This window comes from Periophthalmus magnuspinnatus, chromosome 6 (genome assembly GCF_009829125.3).
Source record: "Periophthalmus magnuspinnatus isolate fPerMag1 chromosome 6, fPerMag1.2.pri, whole genome shotgun sequence".
NCBI classification, from domain to species: domain Eukaryota; kingdom Metazoa; phylum Chordata; class Actinopteri; order Gobiiformes; family Gobiidae; genus Periophthalmus; species Periophthalmus magnuspinnatus.
The window spans coordinates 26,509,165-26,535,524 of record NC_047131.1 but is presented as its reverse complement, the minus strand read 5'-3'; the positions used below and the strand labels follow the sequence as shown (position 1 = coordinate 26,535,524).

At 40.5% G+C, this 26,360-nt stretch overlaps 1 protein-coding gene across 2 annotated transcripts in view; it reads right to left on the bottom strand.

Annotated features, from left to right (window-relative positions):
* The window catches only part of cdh13 (cadherin 13, H-cadherin (heart)), a 334,193-nt gene that overhangs the window by 30,795 nt on the left and 277,038 nt on the right, over positions 1–26,360 (bottom strand). For both annotated transcript variants that reach the window (XM_055222714.1, XM_055222713.1), the window contains one exon: positions 13,573–13,715. In XM_055222714.1, coding sequence (XP_055078689.1) covers positions 13,573–13,715 — 143 coding nt within the window. The remainder of the gene's footprint in view (positions 1–13,572; positions 13,716–26,360) is intronic.

The following is a 26,360-nucleotide window of genomic DNA, read 5'->3' as shown; positions in this document are numbered from 1 at the left end:
TGCCCATTACAGCGAGCGATGGGAGACGCACAGTATTACAAACCGAAGTCGGATTACACTGGCAGCGTTTTTTGTTTTTTTTTTTGCGCTAATTAAAAGCCAGAATTGTGTACCTTGTGGGATTGCTGTGGATACTCATAGAGAAGGAAGTGCCGAAGGATTTTTACAGTGATAAGCTCCTAGATCAAAATGGAAATAGGATCTGAATGTGACTTTAATTAGACAGGTTTGTTGAATTTGTAATATTTGTCACACCTATGTGCCTGTGAAACCTTTTTAATTAGAACCAGTACAAGTCCCACCAGTCTTTATTTATTGGACATTTCCCCAGGAAGATTTACAGTCATTCCGTAGCGTTAGTGATCCAAAAAGAGCCTGTTTAGACACTACAATTTCACCTTGACGATGGTGAAATTGTAGTGCAAAAACTCTTTAGATAGCGATATCCATTTCAACACCTTTCCTAGATTTTTGTGAACTGTGAATGAGTGCAAATTATTTTGAATTTTTGAGCGCTCACTTCTCCTCCAGTCCAGTAATAAGTATGAAACAGAATTTATATTTAGGTATTATGTTGTCAACCAGGCTCCCGCTGATACTTCTAAATACTCCAACTACCTCAATGCGTTTTATGGCTGAATCCAAAAGTCCATTCTAGTCCCTAACTTCTTACTCACTACATAGTCTGGCACTTTTTAGCAGACTCTATGGTGCAGTTATTCACAGAGCGATTTGGACACTCTTGCAACTTTCTATTCGCAGCGGGTCACCTGAGTCTGGTGTCTGGGTGAAACGAAAGTCAAAAGTTATCGGTACAGTATTTATGGACTTTATTTATTTAATAGTGTTTTTTCTTACTGATGGGTCAACACTTGCACTTCTGTCTGTTGAGTACAATCCAACAACTCTCTGCTGTTTTTTTTTTCTCCGTCGTGCTCTATTTTGACCAGTCTAGTGACAATAACTGCCTGAATTTTTTAGTGCACTACTTCTGCACTAGATAATTGCATGACCCCTACATAGAACTCTACGTTTCAAATAACGACGACGCAGATTCAGCCGCAGCCTAAAACATGCATTTTAGTGAATAGTTATTCCTTGATACACTGGGTAAACAATAAACTCAAATAGACAGCCATGATCATTGCTGTGACTGTTAGTAGCACTTAACTTTATTATTTTTATGGAACCAACCTGGGACTAAATCAAGCTCTGTGCAGTAGACAGAAAAAATCCCTTCCCGTAGGGCATGATTTGCTCCCAGTTCAGGGAGAGCAGATATGAGTGTGATCATTACTGATGGCTAAGACAAAGACTCAGCAGGTGCTTCATTTTACAAGGCAGTCCTCCATGACCATATCAATTTTAGATGAGCAGAGGGCACGCCGGCTGGGTGGATATGTAAAAACAATGTTATGCTGTTGAGACGGAGAATAGTTTCAAAGTGGAGCAGACAGAAGCTGCTAATGAGCTGGATACAGTTGAACAAAATCACCAAAATGGGCTGTATCTTGTGAGTAGGTTCAAGGGTTTTTTTTTTCCATTCCAAAAAAGAAAAAAAACAAACACCACAGAACAAATTCGTCCCTGAAGGCATTCTCTGTTTTAAAAAGATAATAATAATCATCAATGCCATATAATTTAGATTATTTAGACTGAAATAAAAGCTTTTTCTTTCATTTTGGTGTTCATATTGCACTGAAAAAATACGTGAGCGGGCTTGCATCTCCACAAACCTGACTCTCATTTGACCTAGATGATGGCGGCCTCCTGAGAATGTTGTTCCTTTAGCTACAATCTTCCACAGTATGACGTAAATGCAACCTCTGGAAAGGAACATACTTTACCTCACACATTGGAAGTGTTAGACCTTGTATGAAAGGTGCTTGTGTGGGTTGCTATGCTCAGGGAATCATTGATTAAACTGACAAAACAAGGTGTTAATTACCATGAAATGTACAGAATCTAAGAAAACTGTGGAGGTGTGTAATTAAGCTACACCCACCACCCATGTCCCTCATGCACTCGCTCTGCACGCTGCACCAAACAACAGATGGCACTCCCAGTTTGTCATGTGGAACTAAGACTTTTAGCACTTGGACTAACACAGCTTCCCCGAGTTGATCTAATGCACACTTTGCAATAGAACTCACAGCCTCCATAAACACTATTTCAGTTTGATTCTTGGTAAAGTTTTCACATTATCAGTAAAGATACAACCATAGACTGTATATATATATATATATATAAATGGACATAACCTGCTAGTGGCTGCGATCCAAATAGGAAGTGCTCATGGCCATTCTTCAGGCTCCATCAACTCCAATTCACTTTACACTGAAAAATGTCACCTGTCTGCCTGTAACTGCTGCAGTGAGCCTCGTCATTTTGGTCTTAAAATGTTCGTATTAACCCGCTCTACATGACCCTGGTATTTTAATTTCACTATTCTGTCAGTAAATCAAGATATGAACATTAATAACAGACAAATCACGTGCCTTCTTTCCCCAAGGTCACTCTCGCTAGCCTTAGCAACAGGTTTGATTGACAGCGTTGCTAAGTGCTCGCGCCTTGCTAAACCAGTAGTGCAGGGGAAAAGGGGCATTACTTTCAACAGTCTCTCTCCCGATTGGCTCTTTGGTTGCTATGATACCTGCCGTCGGTGTTCTGCCCCCTTAGTCCACTTCTTTTTACAGTCTATGGATACAGCTGACATTATGGTGAGAAATCTTTACAAACGGTGACCTTTTAACAGAGCTATGCAGAGGTAAAATAATTATCGACAGTGAAAATGAAGCTTAGCAATCATCTCTAATTGTGTTTAAGTTTGTTTACAATATTAAAATGAGCTGAAGGCATACGTTATTGTCCCCATAAGTCATTTTGTCCTCTGCATTTGGCTCGTCTTTCAGTGTTATAGGGCAAACGGTTAGGAGCAAAGGTCTAACCATATTAAGAGAGAGTACTATTGCTATTCTCAATATGTGGATTCATCTACATTTCAAGGGCAGAGGCAAAGATAATAGCCAACATCATGTTGTTTCTTCTGTGGCCAAGCTGAACAAAGGCATTTGCTAATTACCACCACAACACAAGCCCGTTTACAAGGAGGTCTCTTTCCCTAGAGGCTACAAGGCTAAAAACATACAAAAGGAAGCCAAAAAAAAGATGGAGACAGGTTAGGGAGGTGGGCTGGTTAAGTCAGATAGGCTCAGTGTGTATTCTGTTAATGAGGCAATAAAAAAAGAGAAAAAAAGAGCTCATCCCCTGTGCTATGTAGCGTGTCCCATTACAGTGTCATTATTCCAGGTCAACATGGCGTTATTTGGTACCATGTATATATAACATGGACATAGCTAACCTGCTAGCTGCTGCGTTCTAAATTGGAAGTGATCATGAGTGCGCTTCCAACTCCATCGACTCCTATCAACCTTCTTTCTGTGACTGTTGTAGTGAGCCTCGTCATTTTGGCCTTAAAATGTTCAGATTGACCCGCTCCACATGATCCAGGTGTTTTTATTTCGCTATTGTGTCCATAAATCAAGATATGAACATTAATAATAGAAAAATCAGGCACCTTCTTTCCCCGAGGTCGCTCCCGTCGGCGTTAGCAACACGTTTGACTGACAGCATTGCTAAGTGCCCACTCCCTTGAAAACAGCAGGGAGCGGTGCAGGCGTAAATGAGTGCTACCTTCAACAGCCTTGCTCCGGATTGGCTCTTTGGTTGCTATGATACTTGCAGTCGGAGTTCCCAATATGGCCCTATAACTGTTAACCTCGATGAGCTTCATTCGACTGGAGCTGAACGTGACGTCACACTCACTTAGTCCACTTCTTTATACAGTCTATGTTTGGTACCTATAAACAGATTTAACACATGAATATATAGGACCACACAAGGTTAAGAGTGGACACATTTGATTGAAGTGGCTAGTAGTTGTTTATTACATCAGGACTTTCTCAGCGAAGCAATGCATCAGTCCAATTTTCCAGACAATGATATTCACCTTATTCCGGAAATTGGTTAGGTCAGGTTATATTATTTTGCATGGAGCGGCCGGTCTTGACAGCAAATTCTAGTTCTATAAGGACTACAGAGCCATTTTAAATCCCCACAGAGAATCGGCGCATCGTTGACTTGTTAGTGCACGTGAACATTGAATATTTTACACAAATCAACCTACTTTATATCAGATTTTTAGGCTTGTCACGATAGCAAATTTTGATGTGCGATACACTGATAAAGAAAATATAGATGATAAACAATAATATTTGAAACAAATTTATGCTACCAACACTATAATCCTAAAGCCGAATTACTCCCCAAAAACTATTCTAAATTTACATTATATAATATGTCAAAGAAATTATTTATTCAACATTTTATGGCTTAAATTTCCAGTAGTGCAAAAAAAAAAAAAAAAGGTACACATGATAAATTCTGGCCTCCTCAAAAAAATTACTCAGCTTCCATATATTGAACGCTTGAGCTTAGTTCAGTAACACTTTGAGGGCAAAGTGGGCGAAGTGGAATAAGGTAGAGTATTACTTGTACAAAACTGTACAAAGATACATATAACACCATGTGATGAGTCATGTAATAATGAAGGATACTGTCTATTGCACAAAAAACAAAAAGCACTTAAGCTATATGCACTTTTTCAAAAACATTTGGGGACACTTAGGTCCAGAATAACAAGCACACAAACAAAACACTTGGGTATTTAAAGAAACTTTTCCTTTGATGAATCATTGCAGATTGATGGAAGTACATTTCTCTGTGTCCTGCCAAATTAGTCACTTGTATTCATTTGGAGCCCCATCCATGATGTAGATTTCAAGGGTCATTGACATGGTTTACTCATTTCAATTCATGGCCATTACAGCAAAATGATTTCTTTCTGATATAGTATTTAAGCCAGATGCCCCTTCCGGATCTAAAACTACTTCAAGCTTGATTACGGCACAGCACAGCGATCCCTTGTGTTAGGAACATAGACTGTATATATATATATGTGTGTATATAGATTTGTATGGACATAACTTACCCGCTAGCAATCACATTCCAAATGAAGTGAGCATGGGCGCCCTTCCGGCTCCATCAACTCTTACTCCAATTCACTTTCTTTTGAACAGCTGTCGTCCCTCTCTCCGCACCTGCTGCTCTCTCATATTAACCTGCTCTACATCATCCTGGTATTTTGTCCATAAATCAATATATGATATAAATATTAATAACAGACAAATCAGGCGTCTTTTTTCCCCGATGTTGCTCCCACTAGCGTTAGCAATAGGGTTGATTGACAGCGTTACTAAACCAGCGGTGCGGGCGAGAAGGGGCGTTACCATCAACAGCCTCACTCCTGATTGGCTCTTTGGTTGCTATGATATTCGTGGTAGGAATTCCAAATGTGGAACTCGGCTCCAAATTCGCCACTATAACTGCAAGCCTCATTAAACTTCATTTGACTGGAGCTGAGCACTATGGGTAACGTCACACTCACTTAGTCCACTTCTTTATACAGTCTATGGTTAGGAATGACTTTTTCCCATATCACCTTAATTGCTCTCGTCACTTTTTTATAATCGAGCGACGCTACACAGACATTTTTATACCTTTCAACTAACTGAATTTTATTGCACACTGAAAACGCTCTTTGTCTTTTTCAAATTAGACATGACCCTGAATAAAACCATGACGCACACAGTGAAATGTATAAAATCCCAGATACATTTTCATCATCATGTCCTAATTACTTCACCTTTTTGGGGCCTTCCTTTCTTCCCCTGTCTCCATGACACTGACTCCCCTGCGCTGTATTTACTATCACTCACTGGCTTGCTCTTTAGCTCGCAGTCTCTAGGCTCCATTATAATAGATGGTTTGCGAAGTTACAGCCGGCACATTTCCACAAAATAGGCCTCGGGCTGCCAACAACTCGCTCCCAAAGCCTGCGTTAATCAAACCGTGATGCATCAATAACTGGATCGGCTTCAGTGGAGTTCATTACGCATTTAAAAAGCAACTAAAGACACAACATACAAAACATCAATCTTCCATGCCGTAAAAGCAACATTGGATTTTGCATTTGGCCCATAGATTGGCGCTTTTGTTTAATGCATCCCCGTTACATCTGGCACTACATGAGGCTATAGCGGACTTCAGTTAGCGTGCCAGCTCGACTCTGAATGCGTTATAGGCTGACACCGCACACACACTCGCACATGGATATTGGGTTTTCATGCTTTGGGGGGACATCGGATTGACTTACATATGTTTCCTGGAGACAGATCGTAACCATAATGGGCTCGTTTTACTATTATCACTATTTTCTGATGTTATAATGTTGTTTCCTCATCACAAACATACCTGGAGTTGTGGAGTTTTGTTTCATTCACACATGTTTAACACAAATCCTGCATATTTAGGCTGTGCTCCACTGGGTTTTTAAACTCCACACACCTTCACTACAGTCATTTGGATCATTTCAGCCCTGGAATTGTCAAAATTCTGTTGTAATATGATAAGATTTGAGCTGTGTAGAAGTGAATAAGTCTCGTTTATGTCTAATTATGGATACGTTCTGTTCTGTTGTTCTGTTTATTTGATGCAGCTCATGTCTTTTAATGGAAAAAAAATGGTTTTCTGGGATTATCTTGCATGATTTGAATCTTAATTAGTAGCATAAAGTAGTTTCAATATTATCGTTTATAACAATATTTCTCTTTAGGGGTGTATCTTGCTTCTAGTGCATCGTGGCCTCCTTAAGAGCACCCACAAAGAGCACCTGCAAAGCTTTATTACAGGCCACCCGCAGTCTTTGCACACTGGATTTTTTGTAATGAGTCCAGGGGTCAAACTCTACTGAACTAAAGGTAAAATGTAGCCGTTAACGTTAAAACAACAGTTTCGTGACATCACAAGGTGGAACAGAGTGTTTTGAGCATTGGCGATGTAGACAAACTAATAATAAAGGATTACTCAAACATGTATGAATGAAACAAAACAACTCCAGGTATGTTTTTGACATACGTAGCATTATAGCATCTCTAAAAGCACATACAAGTCAGTTTTGCGTAATATAGGACCTTTAACCATAGAAACTACTTGCCTAACCTTAACACAATCCCTAACCTTAACCTACTGAAACCATATCTCCAACCATAACGTGGAGACCTGATTTTTGTCCCCGTAAGAGAGGCAGGTCCATAGGAACTGATTGTGTGTACAGATTTTATTCCCCGCAATGGGATAAATACCTCCCTGCACACTGGTCGGTGAAGCCATTGTGTCAGATCCAGCCCCAAACAGGAAAATGACCCTGGCCATTAAAGCACTAAGCAGCACACTGGGTCAGAGCACTTAGTTTGGCAATGAGGCATCTCTGTGATACATATCAGGGAAAGAGATAGACACGGACAAACAAGACAGGGGCCGTTAGACACAGTAATGTTAGTTACGAGGTGGCACTGAAGTTTGAATACATTTAACATGCTTGAATTGTTGTTTATAATATTGTTGCTCGGTTTATGCGAGATTGGAGTGCACATTAACTGCAAGCTATTTTCACAATTAGTACATAACAGGACAACAACGGAGGAAGAAGACATTATCGTTCAGCTCTGATCATTTAAAACCTCATTATTGTATCGACTTTTGCGCTTCGCCTGATGAATCAATGCAGTGTGTAAGACGGGAAATGATAATTGTCCATGTTTATTGATGTATTTCTATATGTAACATGCAATAAATATATAATGCAATAAATATATAGTGCTTTTCCACCTAACGCATCTACACGCATGTACCACTATACACAGACACACAACTCCCACACATTCATTCAACTGGACCAGTGGATCTGACCGCGCAACCAATGATGTTTACGTCAAGAGCGGGATTCGAACCATCAACCTTCAGATCAGACCAAACTATACTGCTGAAATAAGGTACGTCCTGGAAAATCATGCAGTTACTTAGATAGAAAAATGTATGTAAACCCTGATATTAATCCCGTCTGAAGATTGTAGTAGCAAAATTCTGGCATAAAGTAACATTTACCAGTGCATAGACATTCAAAGTAAAACAGTGAAGCAGAAATGTCACAGCAATTTCACCAAAGTCTCATGAGTGTTTCAAGACAGAACATCCTGAAAATAATTTGGGTTGAGACCTTGTTTTAGACTCACACGGACAGTTCCCCGCTGTCAGTCTTTCCTGTGTGTCTGTGATATGATGAACCCATTACACAGAGCTGTCAGTGGATGATAGGCAGATACACAGTGCCAGCATCCAGGAGCTTTAGTGCTATATGCAGCAGCTTTTGTCGGGCTGACCTATTAAGATTCTGCAGCTTTCACCTTTTGATTAAACACAAGGGGAGCGGATGTGACTGTGATGAATGCAAAGACTTATCACCTTGTTCACTCCAACAGTAAACGTGTGTGAAATACTGAACTTTGATGTGATTAATAGAGCTCGGTTGATTGTCATTTGGTGATACAATGATATATTAGGCGGTATCACGGGAGGCTGGCTCGTAGGTTTAATCTAAAAAAAAAAAAAAAGCAACAACAACAAAAAAAAAAAACAAGCTACTAATTAAGGAACAAGACAATGTCAGAAAAGCGCTTCACAGTTTGTAGCATACGGAAATGCAAATAGGAAGAGCGCAGAGAGGTGGTGCGACCATGATGAATGCATGTCTTACCCTTTCCTTGTGTGTGTTTAATACTTAACATTAGAGTAATTAATACAGCCCTGTTTGAGTGCATGATGATGGTATCTCTGTGACACGGGCGCATTTGCAAACACAGACGCGCCAGTAGTTCGGAGCAAAGGTCCGCCCCTCCACATGTTGAGCGCAAGTTCCGTCCTGGTCTTCGATGCATAACCAAAGAGTTTCTAATGGCAGGTTCGTTGGCAGCGGATAGTGAAGATCTCATATGTGTGATTATGTGTGCACACCGTATCTGAGGCAACAGGGGAGAGGATAATGTATTCAAGCCTCCCTATGACAAATGGCTCCCACCAGGAGGCGTTTTAACATTTAAATGAGGAGCACACAGTGGAGCGGGGACTGGATGTGCAGGGGCAGAGCAGCCAAGCCCCATATGCATGCACCGGGACAAAGACATAACAAACAAGGAGGAACACGCAACTTTTATCCACCCACACGTAACACCAAACAAAAATAATCCAGGGAAGAGTGGGGAGCGGAAGATGAGGGAACAGCTGGTGTCCCGGCGGGGAAGCACAGTGCAAGAGAGAATTAGTGGATGTGCAGAAAAACAGCAGCCACTGATGAGGGCTTATATAAACAGGCCGTCAAGCCCTCTGCTCAAGTTGGAACAATATCTCCTCAAACACAATCGCAGCTCTCCACAGGCCTGCCAGGTGCGGCTGCCAGGGCTCAAATGGCTCAGAGCGTTTTTCATTCGCAACTCTCAAACAAAACTGTTGGATAGGACGGAGGAAGGGGGCAATGTGCACAAATACAGACGCAGGGATAACAGCGGGCAATGGGGCATGTAAATAAACAGAGGACACATGAACATGCAGCCGAGCTATAATCACATGATGTTCAGGGTGTAATACTGAGCGGGACGTGATGTGGCTTTGAACCAGCATCGAATACGCAGAGGACACATGTGGCAAATCACTTTTCCTAATACAAATTTCCCCTCTCCTCAATAACATATTTATGTCTTGAGCCATGTTTTCACTCCTTGAAACTGACTTTGTGCCAACTCCAAAATATTCCATGTATTATTTATTCACTCTGAAGTTTTAGTTTCAAATCTGTCTATCAAAGCTGTCTGCTGAACTGAATTATGTAATTATGTTTTTTTATATAATACTTTCACGTATAACTTTGATAAATGGTAAATGGTCATATTTTATATAGCTCTTTTTCACCTTCAAGGCACTCAAACAGCTTTACATCAAGGAACAACGCAACCATTCACACACTAATGTACGCAGACACAGGGGGAGAGGTGGGTTAAGTGTCTTGCCCAAGGACACCAATGACAGCATTCATCTGTAGGAGCTGGAGTCGCACCGCCAACCTGTGGGGTAGTGGTCAAACATGCTGCATGCTGTAGTCTATAGCTTTATGCAGAGGGTAGAATATGCAAATGCTCCTGTGTACGTCTTTGCCCCTCTGACTTTTCATTTGTCTCGCCTTCAGTTTCAGAAAGTGCTGAGTACATGTGGATTCTTGTAATGCCTCCACTTACGGACACAGATGAAGACACACGGGTCAATCGATAAGCTGTTTGTAGTCCAGGAGCCAACTCATATAATCATCAGAGAAAAGGCTACGGGGATGTCAGTAAATTTGTCCTGTCATTCACTTAGTCTGAAGTGAAAAGTGGTGAGCCGGCCAGGAGACGAGCTCAAATCAGTATTCTGCTCACATCCCGGCATGCATGCTCCCACACAACCCACGAGAAGAGGCAGCTCAGAGGACCTTTAAGATCACTGTCTGGGTCTGTAAAAATGGTGGGTCATAAACAGTTAAGACATGCTTGTTTCATTCCGGGACAACACACGACTTTGACGACAAACTCTAAAACACCTTTATGTCCCTAAACCATAAACCCAATTGTTTGTTGTTCATATCCTGCTTTCTTTTCAGTAACTTGCCTACACGTGTCTCTATCATATAACGCACAAAACCAGCCCATAGGTCATAACTGCAACAACACCTAATGATTTTCAGTTTTTACCAATCGTATGACATTATATTTGCTATTTAAGTCTCTACTGTTATCTAATTCACATGGCATAAGTGAAAAGGAGCCTAAATTACTGTGCAGGACAACCAAAAGAGGACATCTGTTCACCCTACTAGAGAGTCATTTATTAAATATAGCGGCTTCGTCTACCTCTAATGTTGCCTGGCAAATTCAGAATGATATCCCTCTGTATTTTTTACACAGCTTCAATAAGTCTGGTCCCCACAGCCGCCGTTGCATCTCAAACCCGGTCAAGCGTGATCGTGCAATCAGATTAGTTTTTTTCAGTGACACATGTGAAACGAAAGAGCTCATTTATCTCACCTCAGATTAACAGAGTTTAGTCTTTGGGTCATTGATTCTGCAGAAATTCGCGATGGTTTTCAATCTCTCTGATATACATTTTTTTCCTTTATATATATTTTTTTCAATGTGACGGACCATGCATGTCATGTCCAATGGAAAACAGCGCGATTCACCAGTAAAATGTAAAACAAGCCCCTTTACAATTCAGGAAAAAGCTCTGAATGTTATTTATATATTATACATGTTGCCAAGTTATGTCATTGTCCCGAGCTTTTGATCTGAGTATCCTTGTAGCTTTAATGTCCTGCGGGATCATACGTTCCCCATTTTCCCAAACCCGTGTCAGTAATCAACCTTCATCTTCAAAGCTAATCTGCGGCTCTCTCCTCTGCACAAACTCGCTGCCCTCCGAGGCTCTCCAGTTCCCCTGTTATCTCCTCTCTTGTATCTGCTCCTTTCTCCCCATCCGCTGACCCTTCCCACCTCCGCTAGCCTCTGCCACAGGACCCATCATTACTCCTCTCTTTCAACAACTCATTTTTCTGAAGCTAGACCCGAATTCCCGGCCACAACAGCGCTATTCTGCTGGCTTCTAATAGAATCTCGTCGAGCCTCTAATGGACGTGTCAGAATCTCCCTCAGCGCAGGAGAGCAGATGGATTGATAAGGAGAGTCATGGAGACAAGGGGACAAAGACGGGCCAGCAGTGCGATGAGAAGGGGGATTTCTACATGCATGCTAGGCCCCGAGGAGGCTCCGATGCGCTTGGACCACTGACACCGACAGATAGTGAACATATGGTCAGGTGGAGCCGGTGGGGCGAAGAGACATCCAGTCGAGACGCAACCCCATAATGCGTTACCAACATAGCGACAGACTTAATTAGCACGCTCGCTCTAGTTTTCCAGACTAATATAGTATGACATTATTTAAAACAAGAGGAAAGAGGAGGACACTGTTGTTAGTTGCACTTTCTTTTGTCTAAATTACAGCTTTCTGCGAGTACAGCACTTAATTTACCACCAGACCTAATTACATCAGGGTTGGTCATAGTCAGCTGGTCACTGTGGGGTGCTGCAGCTGTTCAACTGATCTCAAATCTGTTAGTGCAAGAATGCCAAATTGTACTACAACATCCCACCAGTAAATTTTATGGAATATATTAAATAAAATCATGGGTTTTAACATGTGTACAAATTTGAAAATGTGCAGTATTGATCAAAAATATGTGTGTATGGGTGTCAAATTTATCTTATACTTAAAGATTTTCTGGGTAATTTTGTAATCCCTCTTTAATCCAGGTATGAGCCAAATTCTAATCTGTCAAATGGACAAAAAATTGTAGGAGTGGAGGCGTTTTGCTGCTCATCTGGTCAGATTGCCGGTGGACACTGCCTTATATCTACCTATATGAAGAGAGGAGCTAACTACACTGAAACTAATAAACCCGATGTTGACGGTTTCTCTTTGTAAGTGTGAACTGCGCCTGAGTCATACTAGCATAATCATCCAAGCTCCTAATGGTTTGAATTCTCACATCTATTAGCAAACTGACCAGCTCTATTGTTTTCTTTGTTTAGACTTGGGCCTTCGGATGGAGTTATAAATAGGAGACAAATGATATCACAGGCCCTCATTCCTCTTCAAAGATACATTGTCTTTCCTAATAAAAATTGCTTCATTAACTCCCCTCTCAAAAGCATTTCTTTTTTTTGACTAAGATCTGATCTTCCCTATCTTCAAAGGCCTGGTTAGTGGCTCTGAGATGGAGATGTATGGCAAATTGGGGTCTTGAGGAACTCTCACGACGGTGTTGGAGCATTCCCTTATGGTGTGGCTGTTTAGTTTCTCCAATATAACGCTCACCACAGTCTTCAATAGACTAAATAGAGTCGACCACAGTGCTTTGTTTGTGGCTCTGTGGTGAAACGTCTTCACTCCTACAACTTTTTGTCCAGTTAACAGATTTGCATTTTTCTTTTAACTATGTTTTCTGGGTAACTTTTCAGGTGAAGGGTCTGCTACTTGTCTCGCTGTTATTGGTTTGCCTAGAATTTAACATCCATGGACCCCACAAGGTCAATTTACAGGTCAGATCTGTGTAGAGGCGACATCACTCATAGTAAAAATGCATGTTTGTCAAGTTACTTTTAACAATAAAACACCTGTAATTGAATAAATACAAGATAGATGAGTGGAATACTGTACAGTATTCCAAGAAAAGCCCCAGAAGAAAAGTGCCTTTATCATGCTACTTTGTTCTAACAATTTTATAAAAAAGAATATCACCACAGATCAACACTTCCAACCAGTGTTCCAACATGCATTTCACACAGGAGTACACATCCATCTACAGGGATATATGAGGAATCATCGACAATGACTCTCAAAACACTACACAAAAATAAGAGACTTGGAGATAAACTTTTCCCCTTTAGATGATCCATTTGAAACACATGGCTTCCACTGCATGTTCCTGCCTTGTGCTGGTCACTTGAACAGAGCCATACTTCACACTCACCATTATCTGTAGCCATGAAGAGTGCTGTGTATTTGTTGTCGTGGACATAATGAGACTCTCGGTCCAGTGAAGCTGTGGTGTTGACAATTCCTCTGACCGGGTTCACATTGAGCCAGCCTGCCGGGTCTCGCAAAACTGCATACCTGTAACAAAGTCAACAAGAGAACTATTTTAAAAAGAGCAGTCATGCTTAAAATAGTCAAGGTTCTTTTCAGATTGTGTGAAGAAAATAAGAACAAAGACAAAAAAATGTCCTAACCTTACTGTACATAAGCAGAGAGCTTCTGTGTCTTCAATGTACATGTTAATTTTACATTTGTGTAAAAGGTCACAAGAATTACCATGGCTTTAAACACTAAATAAAACTAGTTCTATTTACAGAACTGGTTCAGACTGTTTTACACAGTCCAGCCATAGTTACAATCCAATGTCATAGCGTCCTTAGAAAATAGCACTGTGAGAGGTGGCAGATGCTCAAGTGATAAGTCTCTATCTATAATACAGGGCCATGCATTTTTCTGATAACTTTTATGGGGTTACAATAAACCCTAAGCCATGCCTATTGGATAGAAAATGCTTTCTGTCAATAAGCATTTAGAGTTTCAATCTTCTATCTACTAAAATGTGATGACTGCTGTATAGGAGCAGTTTGACACATCGACGAGTTTCTATTGACTTTTAGAGAAATGGCTTACACCATCATGTTTGGTATTGTCTACCAAGGAGGCTTTACAACCAAGTGTTTTGTTAGTCAACGTATATAAATAAATTGCACTATAGAAAGTCACAAAGTTATTTTTGTAACATCAACTTGTAGCATCAGTTAATAGCTCTGGAATAACAGGTGTTCTGAGGTAGTTCAAAAAAGAAATAACACTAAAAAACCTGTACCCATTTTACCATTCTGAACACTGACAAATAGATTTAGTTTTAAACTCAGTGGTCCAAACCCAATCCTCAGTATCCTTGCTACATTCCAATCCTTTGTGTGGATGATTTTCTAACATGTTTCACAACTTTCTGGGGGCAAAGCAGCAGTGCTAACAGTGCACCTGTACTTCCTGCTTTGTGGTGGATTTAAAAAATAAATACAAATAAAAAAATGGTACAGTATTAAGGCTGATTTTGCAGAACCTTTCAGAATTTCCATGGGCAGTAGATAGCAGGAAACAGGAGAGCAGAGCTGTGAAGTATTTTGGGAGCAAACAGCCTTAAAAATGATTTGCATAATGCATGTTGACATAAGCATTAGCCCAACAAGTGCACACTAATTTCAAATCAACACATTTTTTTGCTAAGTAAATCTTTTTCATTTTGTTAAACTGTATTTATGGTTGATAATTAGATAAGATCATAAAAAAGAGAAAACAGATAGACCCAGAGGTATATGCCCAGTTCTTTTTATATCATACAGCTTTTCTTGTCCAACAGGCTTAGGAGTACAGTTTGCCTCAGAGATGGAGCTCTTGAGCTAACAGAGCACCACCGAGCTCTCAGAAATGGCTTTACAATCAACCCCTGCTCACACCTTTCTCTCTCGTCTCCTCTTCTTTCCTCTCACCCTCCATCAGAGCTGGCTGTTAAGCAACATGTTTTACTGTAACAAAGAACTGAGAGCTCCAAGGTTAAAGGCACTGTTAATAATGAGTCATTCATCAGCCCCACACGTGCCCTCAGTCTCTTCCACTCAAACGATCACATAGTCCTCACAGACAGGAGAGCTTCGATGATCTATGGACATGGCCTCCACTGACACACAGCCAACTCATGTGAACCTCCATTCATCTGACTTGCCTCACTCCAGGTGTCTATGCAGTGTATTTGTGATCTTTGTCCAACACTACATCACCATGTTGTGGCAGACATGCAAGGACACAAGATGAATGTGACGCTCTGATAGCAAAGGTTTTAAAGCAACAGAGGATCGGCGTGGAAGATCAGTGTGGGAGAACTTTGTGCTGCATGGCTGAAGATAAAAGGTAAGTAATAAATCGTCAATGTGCACTTATGGATTTTTAAGGTTTTATATTGTTATCATCACCTTGGCCATTGCATAACTTGAAATTATGTATTTGTAAGCAATTTATATCACTGCGTACAGCAAGAACTCACCTGCTGGAGCGCTGAGGAGTAAAGCAGTGGAAACCAAACTATATGTAACAACCCAGGCTACATATTATACCTTTATGTGTGTTAGTTGTGCAGTGAAGACAGTTTGAACAAAAATAGTCTGGTGAAGTTGTATTTTGAAAACACGGAGGAGCACTTCTGGATTTCTGCCAGATTATAAAGTCTGCTGTCAGGTGAGGACATGGACTGTATAAAGAAGTGGAAGTTCTGCTCCAATCAACTGAAGCTCATTAAGCATTAGCAGTTATGGAGCGAATTTGGTGCCAAGTTTCATATTTGGAATTCTGACCGCCAGTATCATAGCAACCAAAGAGCCAATCCGGAGCGAGGCTGTTGAAGGTAACGCCCATTTCCACAACGATGTCAATCAAACTTGTTGCTAACGCTACCGGGAGCAACCTCAGGAAAAGAAGACGCCTGATTTGTCTGTTATTAATGTTCGTATATTGATTTACAGACACAGTTGTGAAAAAAAAAAAACAGGATCATGTAGAGCGGCTTAATACAAACATTTTAAGACCAAAATGACGAGTCTGACAACAGCAGTTATAGAGAGAGGAGCGACTTTCAATAGCAAGTGAACGGAAAGTCAATGGAGCCGGAAGGGTGCCCATTCTCACTTCCTATTTGGACCGCGGCAGCTAGTAGGTAAGCTATGACCATTTAGATATACAGTCTATGGGTGAAGGCGAGTTTCACAGAATTGTATTATTGCTGCCACCGTACTCCATTATACCTCAGCCATACATCTTTTTCTCTTTTGCACTTCCAAGTTGTTTTGAATTCTGACAGCCCTCATTGCATTGCTGATGTTTACCCGGGTCTTTGTGCCAAACTTTATTCAATGAACTATTTATTTCTCCTCTCCCATTTGTCTGTCTCTTTAAGTCTCACCTAAGTGACAGCACTTTTTTCTGAGTTCAAATGTTGATTACCTCTTCCACCACCTGTTGTCAGTCCACATTTAGTCTGTCAGGTAACAACGCCAGCGACGGCCAGTGTTCCAGCTCTCGGTACAAACATGGGGACAGTCCATTAGAGACTTTAAAAGGGCAAATTAGAAAGGCATTAAAAAGCCATTTGGAATATTCATATCTGGTAATACAAGTTTATCTCTGAAAGCAGACAAAGTCAAAACAAATCAGTCAATAAATGAGACAGCATTGAGCGAGCCTCCACCACACTCTCATTAGGATGCAAATGCACGGCCTCTCATATACACACAGCCAAACCACAACTCTAAAATAAATGTAGCTGCTTGAAGTGAAAGTGGACTTTAGCTCTGCTCGTCGTGATGAATGACCCAAGGAAGAGGTGGGAGCTGGGATCTTTGCTTGTTTGGCAGAAAGTTGTACTGTAAGTGCCATATGCTGACCCCATTGAGAGCAGGTCAAATTTGTGCACTTTTAGCTGAATGGTCATAACTCAGAGGTTACAATGGATGCACTTGGGAAAGTTTGTGAAAGCATGGGTAGAACTGTACGATGAGATATTGAGGCTCAGATGATAATGTAGTCAAACACATTGCCACGCTGCTAATGCTAATTTGAATAGTAATTGAGAATGACCCGACTCGAGCGCATGGGTGGGTTTTAACAGATCAGCTCAATGAAACTTTTTATTTTAGCCTTCAGCTTAACTTTTTCAAATAGATTTTTTGAGTTTCTAATACATGAAGTAGTAAGCATAGCGAGCATATGTGCGTTTCATAAGTGCAGGTCTGAGAAACTCTCAATTCTATATGCACAGCTGATTAATTTACATTTCATGATATAGTGAGCTGCTGTTTTTATTGTCATGGAGATATTTTATTTATTTATTATTTATGGTTTTTTTATTTTAATTATTTTATTTATTTTAATTATTTTTTATTTATTTATTTAATTATTTATCTCTTTATTTATTTATTTATTTATTATTTTTATTTATGTATTTATCTATTTATTTATGTATTTATTTATTTATTTATTTATTGGCGCTACTGCAACTGAATAAATGGATTTAATATGACTAACCGAGATTCAGGAGCAGGACCACACCTCAACGTTCTTCTGCTCCTCTCCAGCAAACCACAGCTCACCTCAACCTCTAATTAGGAATATCCCATGGTAACTGTGGAAGAGGTCCATAAAACCATCTGAAAAATCATTAATGTTGGTAGTATGTTTGCACAGTCTAAAGTTGTCACTCTCCTGGACAAGCAGACACAAACAGGATTTCTGATCATTGCTCTCATCTGATTTGAGGCAACACCTTGGGATTTGCCAGGATCTGGGATGAAGAGGATTCCGCCCACTTGTAATCCGGTTCTGTCAAGATCCAAACGCGGGCATGTTTGTGTTTATTCCAGCGCGTGTGTGTCAGAGGCAGGTGTGGGTGGAATACGCCGAGTACCAGGGAATCTGCAGCGAGAGCTAATTTACAAGGAGAATAAAAGCCCAGCAGGCACTGGCTCAAAGAGAAGCGCTTTGGTTAAATGAGTGATGCCCTTGTTTGTTTGCTATCCCCCTGTTAAATACTGCTGATAATACTGGTGTTAAATACAAACAGCTCTGGGAGGTGGAACGTTTACAGGGGTCAAAACGGCTTCCTAAGTGGACCAATGACTTTAGAATACTGATGCAAACGACGGGGTTTGGTTAGAATTTTAAGTTAACGTGAGATTTTGGGGGTTCATGCTGATTTTCCCAAACTTTAAAACAGCCTGAGGGCCAAATGCAAGGAGAAAAATACTACGTTGTTTCATTGTCATTAATTATTAAAAACCTACACACAGAAAACTTTTTTTTCCCCCTTTCAGCACAAAAGCACAAACATTATTACAGAATTAAAGATATATCCAAATATTGATACAGCAATTATTGTTTAGGAAATATGCAAAATTTGAAAATCTAATTAAGCATCTATAATTAAATGACCACAAAAAAGTTGAACAGACACATCTAGAGTCATTTCCCAAGGGTATAAAGTGATATTTCTGCACTGTTCAGGTAAATTTTATGGTTTATTCATGCGTTCTGAGATACTTGAACCTCAACCAAGACGTTTACAGGTACATTTTATCATATTTTTTGTTGTAATGTTAAAATATTGTCTTAAATATATATTATCTCTAAAATAATCTTATGTATATATATGTGGCCTGGGCTACTACAACTGAACCTGGGTTGTCAGTGTGTAGCAAATAGAGGACACATCCAAGTTTTTTCTCAGTATATGGACAGAACTCATGAAAGCCCAGAACCGATTTCACTTACTGAGCTGTAGAGGCTGCACTAGCACTGATTCATGATTGTCTGTAGGTCCTGGCGTTTAGGTAGTGCCCACTCAGGTCAGAGAGTGTTCTTTTAGGTTTAAACAGACTCACATGAGGCTCATTCTGCTTTCTGATTGGATAAACGTCTTTCGAACCAAACCACCAAATTATAACATAAGCAACTTAGCCATCGTGTCCAATGTTTTTGTAATTATGTACTATTAATTTGTGCTATTATTATCAGTAAAAGCTATATTTAATTTGACATTTTGCATCTAGGGTCACAGACAGATCATGTTTGTGGAATTTAAATAAAAATCTTACATACGTTTCCTATTTCTTCTACATCAGATCGCTTTAAAATCAAGTCACAACTGCACAAATCTTTCTCACAGTCATTCTGATCTAACAGCCTCAGACTCCACATGGAAACTCTTAAAGCGCTTTCCCAGCTTCACTCATCTCTGCCTAAAAGCCTGCCCGCTTTTCTGCCGCATCAGGCGTTTTCGCTACTTTCCAGGGGTGTGATAGATATTCACGCCCTCACCTCCCACTCCCCAAATGCATCATTAGGTTTCACGGAGAAGCTATGTGGGCTGAGTGACTGGTGGGGTCATCCATGTGCACTGGCTTTATCATTAGTAAGAGTTCAATTAGACTGGGGTTATGAATGAGGGAGCGCTTAACCCTGGAGTCTCTGGAGAACTGAGCTGTAGTTGCATGGAATAAGGTTTAAAAACAAGCCTCAAAAGCATGAAAAGTGTAATACAACTGTGTGGAATTCTGCATTTTTTTCAGTAGGGTATGTTCAGACATCTCCGCATCCCTAAATACGAGGATCAAATTTTAACGTCAAATATAGTTTTTACTGACACTGGACATGGTCAAGTTGATGCGTTCAACTTGTGTTTTTCTGCTTCTTCTGCTGATTAAGAAAGCAATCTGTGTTTCCAGTTCCTGCAACTAAAACCAGTTGGAGCGAAACCTAAATCTTATCTAAATATTAACTAAAATTTACCAGTCAAACCCCAGCACCTGCAGCTAATCGTTGATCAGGTCTAGTGCAGTCTGAGCTTTCACGATGTAATTGTGAATGAAGTTACAGACAGCAGGCACATGCGTTGTGTTTAAGAGTTTTCCAGTACTTAAAGCCACATAAAGGTACTATCTATAGGAAGCAGGTCTTATAAGGACTTAACTCATTTTACAAACTGTCTGTACAAGGTCACAAAGGGATGTATAGTTAGCTGTAGCACAGAGAGGTACAATACGCCGCTAACAGATGCTTGCAGTCACTAAAAAGATGCACTGCAAGGCCTCTCATCAACTTGAAAAGGAATACCACTATCAGGTGAGCGAAGCAGGTGGTTCTAACGAAGACATCTTAAAATAAGTATGTGTCGCATTCTTACAGAGAAACAAGTTCACCTCAATGCTTAAGACACAAAGTATTCAACACAAGGTTTAAGAGTAAAGTAAAAAACATGCTTTCACACGAGGTACGGCCTGTCCATATACTGACAATGAGAAAAACGTGCATTTGTCCTGCAGGTTACGCCAATGGCAACCCAGGTTCAGCTGTGATTGTAATCCCCTTTTTAAACCAGTACCTTTAACTACATTATCAGATATGGTCGAAATTATATATTAAAGCATTAAAGTATCCACTGGACCATATAGCTACACATGATCTATTATCAGAGTGCAGCAGACGGTTCTGTTTGTGGGCACACTGTCTTGTTAAACAGTAGATAATGAACGAAAGTAGAGGAGGTTGGAAGTGTCTTGACTGATTAAAATGCCCCGCAGTGTAGAGCAACCTCCTGATGCATAATAAGGCAAAGATCAGTGTCGGACCAAGCAGGTGCAACACGAGCATCTCAACGGATTTTACAAGCCTTAAAAGCGTAATTATTTAAAACCAGGGAAGGCCAAGGGTAAGGCATCCAATTTAAATAACTGTTTAAAGACCAAGCAGAAAAGGTCACATATGCCTCTGGACTGTTAGAGGAATTTGCATCTCCACTTTGCTGCAATTTGGCTTTGCAGACTTTATTCAATTTATATTGGCACAGCTACAGTAAACACTTTAGCCCTGAGGAGCAGAGGTGGCAGTTCTCGTTGTTCAGAATTTAATGTTTTAACCATCATGGACAGTGGGCATTAATTGGCGCTAGTACTTCCAGGTTTTAAAATCCCTAGATGGGTGGCACGGTGGCTAGCTAGCGCTCACGTTTCGCAGCAAGAAGGTTCTGGGTTTCATCTCTGTGCCTTTCTGTGTGGAGTTTGCATGTTCTCCCTGTGTCTGGGTGGGTTTCCTCTGGGCATTCCGGTTTAATCCATCAACCAAAATCATGCACTATAAGGTAAAACGTACACAAACGTAGCCCTGATCAAGCTTAGCAACAAGATCCCAGAGATGGGTCTGCGTTGTGGTGCTGACTGTTCCTGAGGAGATGACCCTGTGGCAGTGAAGGATGGGTCAAATGCAGACAACAAATTTCCCTACGAGGACAATAAAGTGCATCATAACCTTAAGATAACATTACTTTACAAGATTACTTTAAATATGGACCTCATATCTTTTCTGATAGAGTCCACCACCCGTTTGTCTCAATGGAGATGCTTTTGCTTTACCATGAATGTTGCATTAACCTTGTGAATATCTGTGGAGACAAGCAGACAAGACCAGAGCAAGTTACAGGTCAGATCTGTGAAGAAACAACCCCGTGAAGTTTTTTAAAAGCCTTTTGGATCATTAAGAACACCTGGAATTGAACAAATGCAATATAGTTTAACGCCGCGCTGTAGAACAGGGATGTCCAGACCTTTCTCACTAAGGCAAAAGATGAAGTTTAAATCTGTAAACTGGACAAATCATTGTAAGAGTGAAGACGTTTCGTTGCTCATCCAAGCCACTTCTTCAGTTCTGGTCAGATTGCTGGTGGACACTGCTTTATATCTGTCTGGAGGGAGGCGCTAATTACACTGAAACTGTAAAATAAGAGGATGTACCAACATCGGCATGAGAACTCCTCTGGACCACAGTCTGCTGTGCATCTCCATCTCAAAGTCACTAACCACTGCTTTGAAGATAGTGAAGTTCAGATTTTAGCTAGAGAAACAAAATGGTTTGAGAGCGGAGTTGCAGAAGCTACTTTTGTTAGGAAAGAGAATCTTTCATTAAACAGGAATGGGGGCCTGAGACACAATCTCTCCCCCATCTACAACTCCATCATCAGACCCAGAACAATGAGAACAATACCAGGGTTGTTAAGGGCTGAATAGGATAGTTTCACCTGAAACAAGACAACAGATGTTTCCAAAGTGTACCTATTCAAATCTTGGTGTTTTGTTATGCAAGAATAATTATGACAAGGTTAGAACAGTCCACTAATCATAACTGTATATAATTGTTTTTCAGTCCTCTAACCTGATATGAGCCTTTAGTTGGAGAGTATAGCAATATATTTTCATTTCATTTAACATTCTCACATTAAAAACATACCAGTAAACACTTGTATTTGAGTCAAACTGTATATTTCAAGCTTCAACTACTTCCAAATCCACATACATTGTTTTACTGGCAAACACAGCACACAGCAGAAACATCTCTCCTCTTAGTTGTCTTTCTTGATCTTGTGTGTGCTCTCGCTCTCTTTATCTCACTGTTTGTATCTGTCCATCACTTTCTTCCCTCCTCTCTTGTGCCAGCCAGATCTTCCGGTGATTGGAGCCCGTCTTAGTCCGCGAAATGAGGCGGCGCTGAGCCAATGCTAATAGTGCGTTTCAATCAGAGAGTTGCTGAGTGTGTGCGAGCAATAGATATGAGGGCATCAATCAAGGGACGCACAGCCAAAGAAGGGACGCGCGGCTATAGCGCCGGTTTGGGCAGAACCAATCCACCATTTATCCAAAACCCTTCCCACGAGCAAAGTAAGAACGAGAGGGCAGAGATTGAGATTTGAAGTGCTACAAGGCCAGGAGAGGAAGATAAGGAGAGGATGGAGAACACAGATAAGACAGACTACGATATACAAAAATGTGTGACCAAGTGTGCGTTGGAAACATGTACTGTTGGGAATGTTTGCACAAAGTAAGGATTTTATCTCAAAACCAGACTTATTGCCTTCCCAAGCTGTGAGTGATAATATTGAGACGCCTGAATAGATGTGGTATCTACGGGCACAATTGATACTTAAAGGTGTAGTCAGTTCATACACAGATTAAGAGCTTACGAGGTTTGATTTGACGGCTCAAAGTTTACGTTACTCCTCAAATATCTATCTTTATTCTAAACTTGAACCATACAGCTTCTACATATGGTCTTTTTGAACCAATTTCGAATCAAATTACTTCCTATAAATGTCCAATTTGAGTGAAACGTGACAAGATTGAGCTTTTCATAATTTTTCTCTGACATATAAATTTGTAAAAGAATGTGGACAAACAACAAACTCGTTGCTATGGTGACCACCTGTCCCTCTTCTGGTTGTCCTGACCTGCACGAACATTCAGACTCCTGTCCCTCGTCCCACTTATATAGAGAATGTTCCACTTTTTCACTGAAGCTGCGTGAATTGTATAAAAAGTGAGATTTACATATAAAACATAATCATGATCTGTTTTCTCGCAAAGAAATCAAGACATTCTGAGTGCGCTAACGTTCAGGGTTGTAATGTGTTGGTATTCCATCCATCCATTTTCTTCCACTTATCCGGGGCCGGGTCGTGGGAGCAGCAATCTAAGCAGGGACTCCCAGACTTCCTTCATCCCAGACATGTCCTCCAGCTCCTCTGGTGGGACCCCAAGGCGTTCCCAGGCCAGCCGAGAGACATGTGTTGGTACTATAGACTGTATATATAAATGGACATAGCTAACGTGCTAGCTGCCGCACTCCAGAGAGGAAGTGATCATTGGCGCACTTCCGGCTCCATTGACTCTGGCTCCAGTTCACTTTACATTGAAAAATTTTGTCATTTTGGTCTTAAAATTATTGTATTAAACTGTTCTACGTGATTTTTACTACGCTGTTTTTGTCCGTAAATCAAGATATGAACATTAATTACAAACAAATCAGGTGCCTTCTTTCTCCTAGGTCGCTCCCACTAGCATTAACAATAGGTTTGATTGACAGTTTAGGGAAGCGGCTTTACCTTCAACCACCTCGCTCTGGATTTGCTCTTTGGTTGCTATGATACTCGTGATCAGAACTGCAAATATGGCACATATTGCTATTCTTATCTGTCTGTGTGCATTAGATTGATTAAAAAAAAAACAAAAAAACTGGAACTCATAAGATTTTTATTGCAGTTTTTATCTGTGAATTCCCACCACATTCAACATCTCTCTCTTTTACTCTTTTTAAGTTCACAGTACTCATCACCGTTTTTGTCTTCAGTACTTCTCACTGTGTAGTTTGAAAAAGTGCTTTAAACTCTGAAGCGAGTAAAGAAAACAAAACTCCCCAAGCCAATCACTATTCCCTTTGTTTTGCCGAGAGAGGCCTCGGTCAGGTGCTGAGGGCTGGATTTGTAATCTAAAGTGAGCTGAGCATTCCAGGTTGGGTCGAGCGTAGCTGGGGGGCAATGTGGACAAATTACCCGCCCCACACTAGCACACACTGGCGCACAGTAAGAGCTTATACAGGGCTAGTATCAGCTCTATACAGGAGGAAGAGGAGGTGACAGCCGAGAGGAAGAGGAAAGGCAAACGTTCAAACATGCCGCATCAGTCAGCTGTCACATGCTCAGCTCTAGCAGCCACACACACGTCTGCCAGTTTCCAGCAGTACTGCACTACACGTCAGGACTATGATGAATGTGGGAGAAGATGTTCTGTCTGATGCACTGACATGAAAAATGACAATCAGGGCCTATTGTGCGTGATGGCTCCTTATTTATTAACACTATAAAACTGTTACCACCTGGATTTAATGCCTAGTATAATTACAACATGTTCAGAACGTTATGTGTCCAATGTAAAATGCTTAGTTAAATCCAGGTGTTGACCGGCTGACAGATTTTTTATTTATTTATTTTTTTTCTCAACTACTCAGCAGCTAAAGGGCCTCATTTCTTCCCATGCATTAAAAAAAAAAGTCCATAGTACACTATTTTCTGATCTGGGTTATAATGGTGTTTCCTCATCACAAACAGACCTGGAGTTGTTTCATTCACACACGTTTAACAAACAAACCCTACATATTTAGGCTGAGTTCTTCTCTCAGACTGAAAACACTCCTTGTGATGTCAAGTGGTAATACAGGACGTGCTCCACAGTTTTTTAAAGTCCATACACCTTCACTAAAATCATAATTGGATGATTTCAGCCGTGGAATTGCCAATATTTACTGAACTAAAGGTAAAAGGCAGCTGTTAACTTGAAAACTACCAATACATGACATCACAAGGTGGAACAAAGCATTTTGAGCCTTGGAAATGTAGACAGACTGGGAGAGTTATGGCTGGTTCAAGTCAAAGTTCTTCCGAGGAACTGTTTATATATATAAAATATATTTATCATTTTGGCCGAGGTGCCCCACCCAAAAATATTATAACATCAGCTACTACTGTAAGTGTGGAATAACTTTGGACCACTGCAAATAGTGGTAATGTTTTTCACATTTTTAAGAAAGTAAAAATCTGGTAGAGCATATTTAAAGGTACACATGGAATCTGGTGATTATGCCGTTTATATAAATGTATTCCCATTAGAGAGTCTGGGATGGTATTTACTTATGTTGCAAAGTGAAAGTGCTGATTAAATACAGTCCATTTGCATTTCTGCTTCTTAGCATCAGAGATGTTGGATATTCTTGATATTCTTGCTGATGTGGTGTCTACTGCTCAACCACAAAGATGAAAGAGAATATGAAACGTGGATTCAAAAGTAAAGAATCTTAATGTCTCATTTAAAGCATTTCGTAGAAAGTGACTGAAATGAGGTTTCATTCTCTGTGGCACTTAGAAATATATTTCAAAGGGACTTTTTGTCCTCTGCATCATGCAAAAAAACAACTAAACCATCCACTCCTAAATGAAAGGAAAATGCCATATTGGATTTAGGCTTACATAAAGTACAATGCTGCACAGCCCTGTCTGTTGTGTGTAAAGTGTATGAGAGGCTCACTGCCAGCTCCACTCAACAACACAAACTACACTGAGCACGCAGAACAAAGGCCTGCTGTGTGGATTTAACAGAGCAGTGGGGAGAGAGAGACTGCAGGTAATCAAAGCCAAAATGAAAAACTGCTTTGGATTGTAATTTCTACAGAAACTGAGGTATGAGAGCAGGGACACTCCTCTGACACATGACACTCAGAGAGAGAGAGACACAGCCCGGAGAATGATCTACATTAGAAAAACACAACAGAGACACGAGTCGTCACTGAGTCAAACAT